We start from the raw sequence: 17591 nt of genomic DNA on the forward strand, positions 1-17591 counted from the left end.
GGCAACTAAAGACTGTTGCTAAAACGTCTTGCTTGTTTCAGCAAGGAGCAACAAAGTTTCATCATGTTGTAAAGAGTCCATGTTACCTCTGAAACGGACTCAACTGCACAATGCCTGTGGTCCTGTCTTCAGTCAGCTCATTCAATGTAAAAAATACATTTTCTTTAGCGTTATTTTCATGACTGTCTTCATCCATAATCGCCAGTTACACGGTAGTTGTGCCAGCCATGTATGTATGTATGTATGTATGTTCTGCTTGACTTTCCTCTTGTCGTTGAGTCGGCCGTTAGGGGAGGAGGTGCACTCGTTATAGAATAAGACGTTCACTCACATATGAGGTTCTTTTGAACCTTAACCACCACACTACATGTATAGTGCGTATGTAAAGCGCGGTATAGTATTGACTTATATTTATATCAGTCCTTACGCAAATGTACATTGCCCATCTCTCCATGAATCCAGACCTACATTGATTTCGTCTTATAGGTTTGTCTGTTGTCAAATACCTCAAACAAAACCCTTCTCTCCCATGCAAAGGTTGTGATAGTTATTCACTTGAAGTGACATACACTATTAGTTACAGCACACATCTCTTGCCTTTGTTGGCCATCTTGGTTTACCATTGGGTTTTCCACCTTTTAGTTATGTCAGGTTGGATGGTCAAAGTTAGTATTAAAGTATCAGAGCGGAGAATGTTCTAACCTAGCATGGATACACTTTTAACAAGGATGAGAGGAGAGAGTAACTTGCTGTTGAATGCGAGATTGCACATTGCTTTTGGGTTTCAGCTGTGGTGGTTTTATTTGAGGGTACTGATAAGTTCATTGGGGTTCTGTGCGAAGTTCATGTTCAGTGGTGCTTTTAAATTTAAGCACAAATGGGAGCAAATAGTTGTTCATTTGAAACACGACTTATGTGAGTCTAATTGTATGCAATTTATAAAGGGGATATATTTGCTTTTATTTTTGTGTGGTTTGTTCTAGTCATTTGGCACACACCTCTATCTTTTATGAGGGGAGTATCTGTCATTGCACTGTATGTGTTGCAAGTGGCCTGGTCAAGATGTGGGATATGTCAATGTTAGTGTGTTCTACAACTAGTGGAGGTATCAGTGCATCCCTACTTTATTGCACAACCTGTAGTTTTATTTCTCTGGAAACTCTGTTGCGCAATGACAGACCATTGCTTTTAGTCCAGTAGTTATAGTACAACCAGTCCATATGCATTAGTAAATGAAGAAAAATCAGTTTGACTAGAGATGACACTACTTTATTCATATGACTTGTCATCGGATTAATCCAATTTACCCCTTACAATGTATCCCCCACATAATTTAATGCAAATCCTCACATTCATTTGTTTGACAATGTAGCTAATTATTTATGTTGACATGTTATGTGAAAGTAAGATTTTTGTGTTGCTGTTGACGAGGGGAATTTACCCAATGCTATGGCTATCCTGGAATTGCTCAAGGGCAGAGTGATGCTAAGACTCAGATTTGTTACTTTAAAAAGAATGCCAAACAAAAACCAGTGATTGCAAAGTTAAACAAACCATACAACTCTGCACAAGGACTACTTTTAACTATTTCCACAGAACATTTGACAAAAACACATCTACTTGAACAGTAAATGTGTTTGTCAAATTTTCAATTAACATTTTTAAAAGTTGTGGTTTGTTTAATTTTGCAATCAGTTTTTTGTTCACCATAGATTTTTTTCAAGTGAAAAATCTGAGTCTCAGGATCACTCTGTTACTGTGGAATTTCCCTCAATCATCAGGAGAAGGTTTCTGGAGGATTTCAGTTTCATTGCCTGTTGCTCCTAATAATCATGTCCTTTTTCATTAACTTAATTTGATTAGCGATAATGGCCTCAGGCCTTGTTTTGACCAAATAAAGCACTACTCTTGAATGTGGCCTTATACTGCTGCTGGCTTCTAATCGAACATGATTAAGAATCAGTGAAATTAATTTGCTGGGTTGTGAATACACACTCAATGTGTGTGTTCCCTGTCCTCCATTTGCATTATAGTAATAGGCGGAATTACTAAACATTCTCTGCTTTGAGCATTTTAAGTGCCACGTGGTCTTGCCTCTATTCTACTGTTTCTGTAGGCGTGGGAAGCCGACATCCCAGAATTTTGCATCTCAGGTTAGAAATGTTACAAATAATTTAAATGTAGTAGCCTAGATCCCATGCAGAAAAGACCCAACACCTCAAGCCAGAGAAACCATGTCCTCCATTTTAGTTTCAACTGACTTATGTCATTTTATATCCCATTTTTTTTGTTGGTACTTATCCCTTAGTTTTCTAAACAGTGGAGTTAGAGAGCTCACTGGAAGTAAGAATGTTGAAAATTATGTTCTAGAGAAATGTACAATTGCGATACTTAAGTCTTTGAAAAGTTTGTCAATATTTGATTGAGGAAAGGAAATATGAAGCATCTTGGATTCATATCCAGAGTTAAGTGAAGTTTGTCTTTATGAACAGTAATTTAAATGTTGGACATTGCTGGCCAATGGTGAATTACTTCTTTTGATTGACTACTTGTGAAAATAAAATCATTTTTACATTTGTTTTTATATCTATATATATTCTTTGTATTATGTTTAGCTGTCTTTTAATAATTTTTTTTAAATGTATAAAACTAATGGGATTGCTCTATTGTATGATAACCCGTGATCATCACACTAAAACCTGCATGTATTTGGTGTTTTTACATTGCTAATAACGACTGTACAAAAAAAGACTTGTGAATAGAACAACATGAATAAAGAAATTCAAACCATAGCTTTTCAACAACTAATCTTTGTTTTAATGACCTTAACACAGGTGTTCTAAGTTATTGAACAAAGTCCCTGCCGTCTGTGGATGCCTGGCTTCTAACTGTGACTATGGAGAGTAAGGACCAGGCTATTCTCTTAGCATCCGTTTTTTGGTTTCCTGTTTTGGTTCGGTTTAATTTTGCTGTGTTTTTGTTAGGATTTTAGTTTCTTTGAAATTAATATAAGGCGTCTTTGGAAGCGCTATCTATGTACCGGAATGTAACAGTTATTAACTGTGGTTACAACACCATGAGGGATACCATGTCCAGAAGCCCCCATAACCCCTTGGCACTTGTAGATCAGAAAGGATTGGATAGCTAAGGATAAGAAATATGGCACTGAGCAGCTTCATACAAAACAGATTGGGATCATTGTAGTTCTGAATGCAAAATAGCCTAATAATATGTGAAACAATCTTACAAGTCAGTTGCAAAGAGTGATTGGCATGTCTATGTCCTCAATTGGCAAAGTATCAATGAGGATTGTACCCCAACACCAAAACCAGGATACAGTGGCTCTGAGAAGTCCTCTGACAAAAAACTATGGAGCAGAATCATGGAGGAGTCAGAGATGCTGTAAAAAGACAGAGTTCCTGCTTTGTGATCTAAATAAACCCCTATTCTAGGGGATGAGACCTTGGCAGTGATCTTGGTTTCAATGTTATCGTGCCATGCTGAGTAATTGGTGTCAGAGCACTGTAAGCTCCATGACTTTACATTGTACCCCAGCCCACACTCTAGTCCCCTGCCTCCCCTCTGAATGCTCTCATAGGTCACTCCAATGAACACTCCTTTGCCTCTCCAATCTGCCTCCCAGTAGTAACGGGCACCGGTCAAGCCCTCCCAGCACAGCACTTGTTCCCAGAAGTCAAAGGTCTTCGGGAGACGTGACCTGGTCCTGGATTTACCTCTGGACTTGACCAGAGTCACCTTGCGGTTCTGGTCAGAGAAGCACAAGTTGTGGTGTGCTGTATCAGTGTCTAGAGTGAGTTGAAAAGCATCTGAACAAAGAGAGACAACAGTCTTCACTGTTCAGGTTATTCTCTTTCACATTCCTTCTTGTTATAACTAGCCTTACTGTACATGCAAAGCCATAACTCTGTCACAATGACTCACAGTGTAAGAAATCGGGTCTGGTCTTCGGAATTCCAAATGTGATAGCTCTGCTCACTGGAGAGACGAGTGTTAGTATTTTAGTTAACAGATTGGGCATTCGACTACTTTAGGGTCCACATTCAATAACGATAAGGATCCTTATTCTGCAATGAAAATAAAGATACACTTACTGCTCCATGCTCTTTGCAATGGCACCGGTGGCATTGGCTGGCATTCAGAATGGGCTCTCATCACTTGAAGAAAAAGTGGAAAATCCATGATTTTATTTTCATTCTTTGCTGTGCAGGAAAAAGGACTAGAGGCAAATGTCTTACCTTGCCTGCCCTGAGGTTTGGTCATGGGTACAGGAGATTCCAAAATGTCCACATTTGCAACTGCGAAGAGGATCAAGAAATGCCCAAATAGGTTATTGTAAGTTTGTATTCTTATATTATCTTTCCATTTAAACAGAACCTTCCGGCATTTGAAAATTCATAGACTGAAGAAAATTTCACCGCTGCCACCAATTTCACAAGTAAAACGTTTAGGTTACATTACTAACCTGCTTGTTCAATCTTTTCTAATAAGTCAACATTCATGTCCTCAAGCAGCTCCTTGAATTCAGTGATAATTGACATCACAGGTCCAAATGAATGTCTTTCACTGATAACACTAGGTTCACGATCCGGCAGCAGGCTGATGGGTTGCCACCTCTACAGAGACCAGAGAAGCATTAATCAATAAGTTATGTATTTTTTCTTTTGATATAATTTCAGTTTTTGGTCTCGTACCTTCCTTATTATGTACTGTTACGGAACCAATAACGGGCCTGCTAATATTGTTGCACTCACAAAGTCTAGAGTTCTTAGTTAACTGTCTGTAACCTGATTTGATGTGTGCATACATGTGAGAAGTAAACGTATGTGACGAGGTGTTGAATGTACAGTCGTGGCCAAAAGTTTTGAGAATGACACAAATATACATTTTCACAAAGTCTGCTGCCTCAGTTTGTATGATGCCAATTTGCATATACTCCAGAATTTTATGAAGAGTGATCAGATTAATTGCAAAGTCCCTCTTTGCCATGCAAATTAACTGAATCCCCCCAAAAAACATTTCCACTGCATTTCAGCCCTGCCACAAAAGGACCAGCTGACATCATGTCAGTGATTCTCTCGTTAACACCGGTGTGAGTGTTGACAAGGACAAGGCTGGAGATCACTCCGTCATGCTGATTGAGTTCGAATAACAGACTGTAAACTTCAAAAGGAGGGTGGTGCTTGGAATCATTGTTGTTCCTCTGTCAACCATGGTTACCTGCAAGGAAACACGTGCCATCATCATTGCTTTGCACAAAAAGGGCTTCACAGGCAAGGATATTGCTGCCAGTAAGATTGCACCTAAATCAACCATTTATCAGATCATCAAGAACTTCAAGAAGAGCGGTTCAATTGTTGTGAAGAAGGCTTCAGGGCGCCCAAGAAAGTCCAGCAAGCGCCAGAACCGTCTCCTAAAGTTGATTCAGCTGCGGGATCGGGGCACCACCAGTACAGAGCTTGCTCAGGAATGGCAGCAGGCAGGTGTGAGTGCATCTGCACGCACAGTGAGGCGAAGACTTTTGTAGGATGGCCTGGTGTCAAGAAGGGCTGCAAAGAAACCACTTCTCTCCAGGAAAAACATCAGGGACAGACTGATATTCTGCAAAAGGTACAGGGATTGGACTGCTGAGGACCGGGGTAAAGTCATTTTTTTCTGATGAATCCCCTTTCCGATTATTTGGGGCATCCGGAAAAAAAGCTTGGCCGGAGAAGACAAGGTGAGCGCTACCATCAGTCCTGTATCATGCCAACAGTAAAGCATCCTGAGACCGTTCATGTGTGGGGTTGCTTCTCAGCCAAGGGAGTGGGCTCACTCACAATTTTGCCTAAGAACACAGCCATGAATAAAGAATGGTACCAACATATCCTCTGACAGCAACTTCTCCCAACCATCCAGGAACAGTTTGGTGACGAACAATGCCTTGTCCAGCACGATGGAGCACCTTGCCATAAGGCAAAAATGATAACTAAGTGGCTCGGGGAGCAAAATATCAATATTTTGGGTCCATGGCCAGGAAAATCCCCAGACCTTAATCCCAATGAGAACTTGTGGTCAATCCTCAAGAGGCGGGTGGACAAACAAAACCCCACAAATTCTGACAAACTCCAAGCATTGATTATGCAAGAATGGGCTGCCATCAGTCAGGATATGGCCCAGAAATTAATTGACAGCATGCCAGGGCGGATTGCAGAGGTCTTGGAAAAAGAAGGGTCAACACTGCAAATATTGACTCTTTGCATCAACTTCATGTAATTGTCAATAAAAGCCTTTGACACTTATGAAATGCTTGTAATTATACTTTAGTATTCCATAGTAACATCTGACAATATCTAAAGACACTGAAGCAGCAAACTTTGGAAATTAATATTTGTGTCATTCTCAAAACTTTTAGCCACGACTGTACATGCGCCCATGAGACTTTAGGCCCAGGGCCAGCTCCTTCTTGACCTCTTGGTCGGCCAGTCCAAGCTGATTATTATTTGTTCAGATGGTGACACAACATAAATATGTACAAAAGAAAAAAACAAAGGCATGCCCATAGAACCAGCAGCCTCAGCTGTTCCAGCTGGAAAACTGACTGATGCTGCGTTTAGGTGAGTGATGCAAAAACCGTCATATCAGTCAGCATGGGGGACAAGAAAACAAGAGAGGGTGGCAGAAAAAGCAAGCCAGCGTGACGGTACGCGTTGCTATGGTGATTTCCGTTAAACAGTGCAAATCAACATCCAGCAGAAAACAACGCTACAGCAGAAGTTGAAATATTTTAACTCTGGCGGCAAATCCCGTCAACCGTGGCGGCTGACGGCATTCACCGCCAGCCTCAACGGCATTTACCGTCATATTCTCATTGAGAACAATGTCTACCTCGTACCATCTAAATGCAGCCTTAATTGCGTGCACCTGTCGGCTTATAAAGACTTGGCTCAGCATTGAGACCCGGTTGGCACTACCACCTGGGGGATGGAGGTGTGTGTGTGTGTGTGTGTGTGTGTGTGTGTGTGTGTGTGTCCCAAAGAGAAGTTACCTGGATAAAAAGTATGCTGTCTTGTGTTTGGGCGAGTTTCTCCAGATCGCTGTTTCTCCTTTGCAGTGTTGTTATGTCCTGTCTCAGTCGTGTCTCTGCTCTTGCTGCCTGAGCAGCCAGAGTCTTCTCCCTATTGTTGATGGAGTCCCTCACCTCTGCTCTCCTCTTTTCTAGGGAGTGGATCAGCTCAACGAAGATCATGTCACTGACCTCCATTGCAGCTTGTGCAAATCCCTACAGGGAGTGGGAGTACAGTATACAGTCAGACATGGGCTCTATTCCAATATCCACTCTACCATAGTACTACTTAGCAATGGTCCGGGCATGCATTCTAAGTGAAATGTTAGTATGAGAATGGGAACCTACATATCATATTCTGTTGAGTCGACAGCATCCTAGTTGTTTAGTCAATTATTTCATGTCATCATCAAGGCTCTATTTTGGAACATAGGGTATGTTAATGAGGACCATCCTCCTGCCTGGACAAGAATCCACTGGCACAGCATGCCGAAGGGTGGCAAACTGAATGGTGGCTCAGTAATGTTGTCTACTTTTTTGTAACTCACTTTAAGAGATCCCGCAGCATCTCCCAGTTGTGTCAGCAGCTCCTCTTTCATCTGGAGTTTACTGTTGGATTTTCTCTGTTCCACTGCCAGCAGTGCCTTAAGGCACAAACCCATACATTTCAGTTAAGAAGGTCATAATAATTCTCACCCCAACATGCAATATGGTAGGCCATACTGACCTAAGAACAGTAGGTTTGAGTTAGAACTGTATTCAAAACATTGCATACTGTCCCACACCTACCACTCTAGTTCCAACAGATCATACTTTAATTTACTTTAAATGTTCCACTTGTGCATATCTAGAGGTCTTGTTCATGGAGCTACTCATTGACAATATTTATCTAATTATCCACATACAAATGAAAACCCACCTGCTGCTTGACTCGTTCGGGCCTCAGCGGAGACAGTTTCGTGGCTTTTGTGTTCCTTGAGAACAGAAACACCCCTCAAGTCTGCAGTACATGTCCAGCGGTTTGTCATGCTGGGAACACAGCTTCTACAACTGCAGCTCATTGACCACCACACCCACCAGTGTGCTTACGGGGATGCAAACTAGTCACTTTTCGGCTGAAATTCTCCGTTTTGAATCCAAAATAGGTGACCTACGTGATTCGTGTAGATCCGATGAGAAAAGTTTGGGCGAGCGGGGTGTTGGATGACTACTGGCTGTATGCGAACGAGTGATGAGCGTTGGGAACAATACTGGCTGTATCCAAGGCTCAGCCAATCGTTCACATAAACAACAGAATGCAGCACGCGACTGAAGAGACAACCAATTTGCTGGTTACAGCATCAATGCGCGCTCTGGAAGACAGCGGGAGAGTGAAAAGGCAGTTTGTCGGTTAACTTACAGCAGCGAGTCTATCTGAACGATAAAGAAGAGGTAGGTGAGAAGCCTGACCACGGCGACCGGGGTGAGAAGGTGATGAAGCGTACTTCATGAGCTGTAACCGGAAAACCACTGGCATTTGGAAAGTTTTCGGTGAGGGAGAAAGTGTGGTGTACCAAGTATTGTTAGCATTGTTAATTCGAACCAGCTAGCAAGATACGTATCTGATAGCTAGCCAGAGAAATTATGAGCATTAGCCAACTTAATTGATCAAATAATTGAGTTTATGTTGTGAATATTAGCTGGCTAATAAAGTCAGACAGCTAACGTTACAACATCAGATGAGGTAACGTTAGTAACCTAACCAATTCGCTATGACTCCTTGCCGTTCCTCAAGTTTTAAAGCGTTAGTTGCTTACTGGATCTTGGCAATCTGTGTGAAATGTTAACTAGTTATAGTTAGCTAACGAACGAACTACTGTGAACAAATGTTTTCCCTCTACAGTATGTGGTTAATTTTCAGAATGAGAGAATTCGGTGAAAATGAGGCGTTGCTTGTTAAACAAGTGTAGCTGGAGCTGGGCCTTGCTTAAGCTGGATGCCACTATAGAAGTGAAAGGAACACCACACACTTTTTCAATACTGTGGATAAAAAGGGGTATGCCAGGTGTACTCTCTGCCTGAAAGAGATCAGTTATGCCAACAAAGGGTATCATGCTCTGCGGGCACATTGTAGAACAGATGTCCACAGACAGAAAGTGTGCAGTGTAGCCCAAAGATATTGCTTTTGTGTTGAATTTGACAGTAACGTGTGTGTGTGTGAGGGGGGATTATTAAATGTTTTACTCAGTGAACGTTATTTTTGCACACATGTAGCCTTGTGCACTTGATCGATGTCTAGTGGCCACTATTATAGAGCAAAAATAGAATGCATATTTGTTTCATTCTATTTCTACTTTAAAATGTTTTTTTCAATTTTTTATTTTACACAGAGACTGATCATGTAAATCATATTATTTTTTGTTTAATTAGTTAAAACCTGCATTTCCCCCAAGCAGGGATTTTTTTTTTTTTGCATGTTTCCGTGATCTTTTTGAGCCCTCAGCAGTTTGCATCCCTGGTGCTTCTGTAACAGATGGTTATCCAGGTGGACTCTAAGGTGAGGCTGGCAGTAGGACAGCTTACACTCCCGACAGGCCTTGACAGCCTTTGCCTTCCTCCCAGCCTCTACAAGAGTACTACACACCACGTCTTCAGTCAAGCAAAGAAATCTACTTTAGCTTCTCCACCATCTTTTCCAGCATTGAGTTCTTAGTATGGGGCGCCTGCAGAATGTCTCTCGACAATAAGGACAGAAGGAAACCTTGTTGCTGCTGCTGATACTACCACTCTCATCCAAGCATTTTCTGATACAGTCGAGACAGAAGTTGTGTCCACATGGAAGAGTTGTAGGCTCTGTCAGGGTGTTCAAACAGACTGGACAGCTAATGTCCTCCCTTGTCCACGGCTTAGAGGCCATTTTGTCACAGTGTATAAAATATATATATACACTGCTCAAAAAAAATAAAGGGAACACTTAAACAACACAATGTAACTCCAAGTCAATCACACTTCTGTGAAATCAAACTGTCCACTTACGAAGCAACACTGATTGACAATAAATTTCACATGCTGTTGTGCAAATGGAATAGACAACAGGTGGAAATTATAGGCAATTAGCAAGACACCCCCAATAAAGGAGTGGTTCTGCAGGTGGGGACCACAGACCACTTCTCAGTTCCTATGCTTCCTGGCTGATGTTTTGGTCACTTTTGAATGCTGGCGGTGCTTTCACTCTAGTGGTAGCATGAGACGGAGTCTACAACCCACACAAGTGGCTCAGGTAGTGCAGCTCATCCAGGATGGCACATCAATGTGAGCTGTGGCAAGAAGGTTTGCTGTGTCTGTCAGTGTAGTGTCCAGAGCATGGAGGCGCTACCAGGAGACAGGCCAGTACATCAGGAGATGTGGAGGAGGTCGTAGGAGGGCAACAACCCAGCAGCAGGACCGCTACCTCCGCCTTTGTGCAAGGAGGAGCACTGCCAGAGCCCTGCAAAATGACCTCCAGCAGGCCACAAATGTGCATGTGTCTGCTCAAACGGTCAGAAACAGACTCCATGAGGGTGGTATGAGGGCCCGACGTCCACAGATGGGGGTTGTGCTTACAGCCCAACACCCTGCAGGAAGTTTGGCATTTGCCAGAGAACACCAAGATTGGCAAATTCGCCACTGGTGCCCTGTGCTCTTCACAGATGAAAGCAGGTTCACACTGAGCACGTGACAGACGTGACAGAGTCTGGAGACGCCGTGGAGAACGTTCTGCTGCCTGCAACATCCTCCAGCATGACCGGTTTGGCGGTGGGTCAGTCATGGTGTGGGGTGGCATTTCTTTGGGGGGCCGCACAGCCCTCCATGTGCTTGCCAGAGGTAGCCTGACTGCCATTAGGTACCGAGATGAGATCCTCAGACCCCTTGTGAGACCATATGCTGGTGCAGTTGGCCCTGGGTTCCTCCTAATGCAAGACAATGCTAGACCTCATGTGGCTGGAGTGTGTCAGCAGTTCCTGCAAGAGGAAGGCATTGATGCTATGGACTGGCCAGCCCGTTCCCCAGACCTGAATCCAATTGAGCACATCTGGGATATCATGTCTTGCTCCATCCACCAACGCCATGTTGCACCACAGACTGTCCAGGAGTTGGTGGATGCTTTAGTCCAGGTCTGGGAGGAGATCCCTCAGGAGACCATCCGCCACCTCATCAGGAGCATGCCCAGGCGTTGTAGGGAGGTCATACAGGCACGTGGAGGCCACACACACTACTGAGTTTCATTTTGACTTGTTTTAAGGACATTACATCAAAGTTGGATCAGTGTGGTTTTCCACTTTAATTTTGAGTGTGACTCCAAGTCCAGACTTCCATGGGTTGATAAATTGGATTTCCATTGATTATTTTTGTGATTTTGTTGTCAGCACATTCAACTATGTAAAGAAAAAAGTATTTAATAGATTATTTCTTTCATTCAGATCTAGGATGTGTTGTTTAAGTGTTCCCTTTATTTTTTTGAGCAGTATATAAATACTGTTGTTTTATAACACCGGTATAGCATGAAGTTTTGTGACTAATGTTACCTATCAGGAAGTATAACATTCAGGACTCATGAGGGATGAACCAGTTTGAGACTTACTGGAAATAAGGCGCTCCTGACACGAATGAATGCAATGCTTTTAGAATGCAGTTGTACTGTGTACGTTTTTGCTAGTTTCTTCATTGTTGGCTGGTGGTTGGTGTCATGGTAACTGTATAAAGGATGACCTCGTAGTTTTTTTTTTTTATGCGCACAAAGGATCTGTCGTTCCTCCTCTTTTGTAAAAGCATGAGACCCAGCATGAGTGGCACTGACACTGTCTACCCCTCTCCCCATCCTATCCCTTTCTCAAATCTAGAAGCTCACTTACAATATTTATTTAGTTATCCACATACAAATGTCCTTTGGTTATGAAAACCTACCTGTTTCTTGGCCCGTTCAGTCTCAGCGGAGACAGTTTCATGGCTTTTGTGTTCCTCAACTGCACACAGAGAACAGATACACCTCCTCTCAAGTCTGCAGTACATGTCCAGTGGTTTGTCATGCTGGGGACACAGCTTCTCCAGCTGCAGCTCCTTGACCACCACACCCACCAGAGTGTGCTTCTGTAACAGAGGGATATCCAGGTGGGCTCTAAGGTGAGACTGGCAGTAGAACAGCTTACACTCCAGACAGGCCCTCACAGCCTTTGCCTTCCTCCTGGACCCTAGAAGAGTACACACGTCACACAACACGTCTTCAGGCCCGTCGTACGCATACCCAGGAGGTGTATCGAGTAAAGTAATCTTTAGCTTCTCCACCATCTTTTCCAGCATTGAGTTCTTAGTCAGTGTGGGGCGCAATCTGAATGTCTCTCGACACTGAGGACAGCAGGAAACCGCGTTGCTTCTGCTGCTGATACTACCACTCTCATCCCAGCATTTTCTGATACAGTCGAGACAGAAGTTGTGTCCACATGGAAGAGTTGTAGGCTCTGTTAGGGTGTTCAAACAGACTGGACAGCTAATTTCCTCCTTTGTCCACAGCTTAGAGGCCATTTTGTCCAAGTGTATAAAAAATAATAAATCCTGTTGTTTTATAACACCGGTTCAGCATGAAGTTTTGTGACTAATGTTACCTATCAGGAACTGCGGCAGCTTGTAACATTCAGAACTCCTGAGGGATGAACCAGTTTGAAACTTACTGGAAACAAAGAGCTCCTTTTGACACATGAGAATGCACTCATCACTTTTAGAATGCAGTTGTACTGTGTAAACTTTGGCTAGTTTCCTCATTCTTGGCTAGTGGTTGGTGTTATGTTTTAATGAGCACAAAGGATCTGTCGTTCCTCCTCTTTTGTAAAAGCAGGAGTCCCAGCATGAGTGGCATTGACACTGTCTCCCTCTCTCCTCCCATCCCCTTCTCAAATCTAGAAGCTTCCAAGAAGCTCAGCTTTATAACCCCACTCTGGCGATTTGTTAATATTTCACACTACCCCCACCCCCCTTCCACCTCTCTCTCTCCCTATGTTGTGACTGCGGTAATGGGGGAGGGGTAGAGATGAATCAGAACTTCTCTGCAATTTTGGGGCATGAAAAATCTATCCCCATCCAACTAATAAAGCCCCACCCTGGTCCCTTATGGTTAGACCGTATCTATGTACTGGTGTATTGGCACATTTGGCAATACTGATAAGTGACTTGGCTGTGAGAGAGGTGTGGCCAAGCTGAAGGGGCTGGGCTTCTTCTAATGGCAATAATTTATTATTCAGGAGTATGTGCGAGAACCAATACACACATTGTGTGTATTAATGAAGACTGGGGCAGTACACTACGACAGGAAGATCAGAAAACTCCCCTCCCATCTCATATGCCCTACAGCACTCGCCACCCCTAAGATAATGCTGGTCCTCTCCCTACCCTTTAAAATCTTACTGAGTAGGTGTTACATTATTTACTGGTGTAAGGGCATGTTTCTTCTGTTGAAAGGGATGGGGAAAAACTCTGCTGCTTTTTGGCTGGGAGGATTATGGTATACCACTCTGTTCGGCTCTGTCCCTGTGGAGGGAGGAGAGAATGATGCAGAGAGAGGAGAGAAGGCAGAGATTACTGCAGATCCACACATTCTTCCCTCCCATTCCCAGCCCCCTCCACGGAGGTAGAAGTATTATAATTTCCTTTCCCTGCTCCACTCCTCCATCTCTTGCTGGAATACCAAATCCATTCTTCCTCTTCATTAACCCCAATCTATCTCCTTAATGCTGAGTGCTAAGCAGAAATGCATTGGATTCCAGTTTTGCGGTCTTTGGTATGACTCGTCCGGAGCTCGAACTCCCAACCTTCCAATCTCAGGGTGAACACTAACCACAAGCCCACTGAGTTGGTCCAGATCCATGGTAACAGACAGTATAAAGAAAATGCCACCAATCAAATTGTAACCCGTGGCTTTGTCTGGCTGAACCTGAATCAGACTTTGTTCTAGTGTGGGAGGTGAAACAGAGAAAGCGTTGCTCCAAAAGAGGGGGAGATTGGAGACCCAGCAGTCGGAGGTCGGGGGCGGGCCAGAGGAGGAGAGAAGCAGGTCTGAATGGAGAAAAGGTTCAGCTGGCTCGATGGAGGGACAAATGAACCCAAAACCTGCAGATTGCCGGCCTGCTGCTGGAAAAGGTAACATTTGATGTACACTAGATCACCTAGCTCAACAAGAAGTAGTTAGACCTAGTTCCTACTTTCCCAATAACATTATATTTGCATGTTACCGTAGAGAGGACAATTGTTCCTTAATGCTAATGCTCTGACAGTTCTATGGTCAGTCTAATAATGCTTATGTGGCATACTGTACTAAATAATTCATTATTTTGTGACTGTTCTGTAATGATTTTTTGGCATTAAGAGGAGACAGCGAGAGAGGAAAAAATCCATCCATTATCTGAAACTTAGCGCCCCCTGGGATGTGTTGGTTTATTACGCAGAGGAGCTCATTCTAAGAGTGCCCCTACAGGTCAGTGCTAGTGCCAAATACAGTAGTATAGAATACGGTAATCCCGATACTATGGTGTGTTATGAAGAACATTGTTTTTGTGTCTCAGGCCCAACCAAACCCAGACTTCAACACGTCTGACCGGATCCTTCGGAAGCTATGCATTCCCAACATCATGGCTGAGTCCATGTCCAGCAGGCCACTGGACTACTACACTTGTGCCTTTCGCAAGTCATAATCTGTTACTGTATGTGTGCAAATGACTACAGGTTTAACCTGTTGAGGGTAGGGGGCAGTATTTGCACGGCCGGATAAAAAACGTACCCGATTTAATCTGGTTATTACTACTGCCCAGAAACTAGAATATGCATATAATTATTGGCTTTGGATAGAAAACACCCTAAAATTTATAAAACTGTTTGAATGGTGTCTGTGAGTATAACATAACTCATATGGCAGGCAAAAACCTGAGAAGATTCTGTACAGGAAGTGCCCTCTCTGACCATTCCTTGGGCTTCTTGACTCTTTTTATTGAAAACTTAGGATCTTTGCTGTAACGTGACACTTCCTACGGCTCCCATTGGCTCTCAGAACCCGGGAAAAATCTGAATGATGTCGAGGCAGCCCCTGGCTGAAAAACATTAGCGCCTTTGGTAAGTGGTCTATCAGAGGACAATGAGACTGAGGCGCGTGCACGATGAGACCCCATGTTTTTATTTTCTCTTTGTACCAAAACAGGGTTTCCCGGTCGGAATATTATCGCTTTTTTACGAGAAAAATGGCATAAAAATTGATTTTAAACAGCGGTTGACATGCTTCGAAGTACGGTAATGGAATATTTAGATTTTTTTTGTCACGAAACGCGTCGGGCGCGTCACCCTTCTTTACACTTCGGATAGTGTCTTGAACGCACGAACAAAACAGAGGACATTTGAACATAACTATGGATTATTTTGAACCAAACCAACATTTGTTATTGAAGTAGAAGTCCTGGGAGTGCATTCTGACGAAGAACAGCAAAGGTAATAACATTTTTCTTATAGTAAATCTGACTTTGGTGAGGGCTAAACTTGGTGGGTGTCTAAATAGCTAGCCCTGTGATGCTGGGCTATCTACTCAGAATATTGCAAAATGTGCTTTCACCGAAAAGCTATTTTAGAATCGGACATAGCGAGTGCATACAGGAGTTCTGTATCTATAATTCTTAAAATAATTGTTATGTTTTTTGTGAACGTTTATCGGGAGTAATTTAGTAAATTCACCGGAAGTGTTCGGTGGGAATGCTAGTTCTGAACGTCACATGCTAATGTAAAAAGCTGTTTTTTGATATAAATATGAACTTGATTGAACAAAACATGCATGTATTGTATAACATAATGTCCTAGGATTGTCATCTGATGAAGATCATCAAAGGTTAGTGCTGCATTTAGCTGTGGTTTGGGTTTATGTGACATTATATGCTAGCTTGAAAAATGGGTGTCTGATTATTTCTGGCTGCGTACTCTGCTGACATAATCTAATGTTTTGCTTTCGTTGTAAAGCCTTTTTGAAATCGGACAGTGTGGTTAGATTAACGAGAGTCTTGTCTTTAAAATGGTGTGAAATAGTCATATGTTTTAAAAAATTGAAGTAATAGCATTTCTAAGGTATTTGAATATCGCGCCACAGGATTACACTGGCTGTTGCGTAGGTGGGACGATTTCATCCCACCTTCCCTAGAGAGGTTAACCTGGCTCTGTTTGTCCCTTCTCAGGTTCCTTGGCTTTGAGGACCATGACACCTACTTCACTAACACACAGAGACACCGTATAGTGAGTGCATCCATTTACTTTTTTATATCTTTACACGTGTTGTGTAACGATGGACGTACCCCAGATATACACCCAGAGCGTACAAAACATTAAGAACACCTTCCTAATATTGAGTTGCAACCCCCCTTTTTCCCTCAGAACAGCCTCAATTCAACGGGGCATGGACTCCAAAAGGTGTTTAAAGCGTTCGACAGGGAGGCTGGCCAGTGGTGGAAAAGGTACCCAATTGTCATACTTAAGTAAATGTAAAGATACCTTCATAGAAAATGACTCAAGTAAAAGTGAAAGTCACCCAGAAAAATACTACTTGAGTAAAAGTCTAAAATTATTTAGTTTTAAATATACTTAAGTATCAAAAGTAAAAGTATAAATCATTTCAAATTGCTTATAGTAAGTAAATCGGACAGCACCATTTTTTTATTTTTTATTTATGGATAGCCAGGGGAACACAACAACACACGTACATCATTTACAAACGAAGCATTTGTGTTTAGTGAGTCCTCCAGATCAGAGGCAGTAGGAATGACCAGGGATGTTCTCTTGATAAGTGAGTGAATTTAACCATTTTCCTGTCCTGCTTAGCATTCGATATGTAACCGGTACTTTTGGGTGTCATGGAAAATGTATGGAGTAAAAAGTACATTATTTTCTTTAGGAATGTAGTGAAGTAAAAGTAGTCCAAATATATAAATTGTAAAGTACAGATACTTTAAAAAAAATACCTAAGTTGTACTTTAAAGTATTTTTCCTTAAGTACTTTACACCTCTGATGCTGGCCCATGTTGACTCCAATGCTTCCCAGAGCTGTGTCAAGTTGGCTGGATGTCCTTTGGGTGGTGGACCATTCTTGACACGCATGGGAAACTGTTGAGTGTGAAAACACAGCAGCGTTGCAGTTCTTAACACAAACCGGTGCGCCTGTCACCTACTACCATACCCTGTTCAAAGACCATTTGTCTTGCCCATTCACCCTCTGAATGGCACGCATACACAATCCATGTCTCAATAGTTTTAAAAATATTTATTTAATCTGTCTCCTCCCCTTCATCTACATTCTACACTGATTGAAGTGGATTTAACAAGTGATCTCAATTAGGGATCATAGTTTTCACTTTGTCAGTCTATGAAATGGAAAGCAGATGTTCTTAATGTTTTATGTACTCAGTTTAGGTGGACATACAGTGGGGGGAAAAAGTATTTGATCCCCTGCTGATTTTGTACGTTTGCCCACTGACAAAGAAAGGATCAGTCTATAATT

The 17591-nt window shown here is 42.5% G+C and overlaps 1 protein-coding gene and 1 long non-coding RNA gene across 3 annotated transcripts; one reads left to right on the top strand and one right to left on the bottom strand.

Moving 5' to 3' along the window:
• Nucleotides 1-204: 204 nt before the first annotated feature.
• LOC106566866 (tripartite motif-containing protein 16) lies at nt 205-12729 on the bottom strand. The gene is made up of 8 exons (XM_014135373.3): nt 11987-12729; nt 7612-7707; nt 7046-7279; nt 4484-4634; nt 4257-4316; nt 4113-4175; nt 3943-3996; nt 205-3827 (listed from the first exon to the last, which is right to left on the bottom strand). Exons 1-8 carry the CDS (start codon nt 12599-12601, stop codon nt 3277-3279), a joined length of 1824 nt encoding a protein of 607 aa, XP_013990848.1. The 5' UTR covers nt 12602-12729; the 3' UTR covers nt 205-3276.
• Nucleotides 8166-17561, top strand: LOC123723845 (uncharacterized). 2 transcript variants are annotated; one of them, XR_006758550.2, is made up of 5 exons: nt 8166-8593; nt 14025-14209; nt 14436-14543; nt 14632-16333; nt 16472-17561. It is a non-coding gene; the product is annotated as an uncharacterized LOC123723845 (long non-coding RNA). The 2 variants fall into 2 exon arrangements; XR_014380028.1 differs by having other exon boundaries at nt 14436-16333.
• The last annotated feature ends 30 nt before the right edge of the window (nt 17562-17591 follow it).

This window comes from Salmo salar, chromosome 13, assembly GCF_965601325.2.
Source record: "Salmo salar chromosome 13, fSalSal1, whole genome shotgun sequence".
In the NCBI taxonomy this organism is placed as follows: domain Eukaryota; kingdom Metazoa; phylum Chordata; class Actinopteri; order Salmoniformes; family Salmonidae; genus Salmo; species Salmo salar.

What these genes read in the sequence shown, in the direction of transcription:
- LOC106566866 (XM_014135373.3), bottom strand. Translation starts at nt 12,601, where the DNA reads ATGGCCTCTAAGCTGTGGACAAAGGAGGAAATTAGCTGTCCAGTCTGT. An exon ending in ATGCTGCGGGATCTCTTAAA is followed by an intron (nt 7,280 to 7,611) that starts GTGAGTTACAAA and finishes CACTCCCTGTAG; the next exon opens with GGATTTGCACAAGCTGCAAT. An exon ending in ACAGCATACTTTTTATCCAG is followed by an intron (nt 4,635 to 7,045) that starts GTAACTTCTCTT and finishes TGGTCTCTGTAG; the next exon opens with AGGTGGCAACCCATCAGCCT.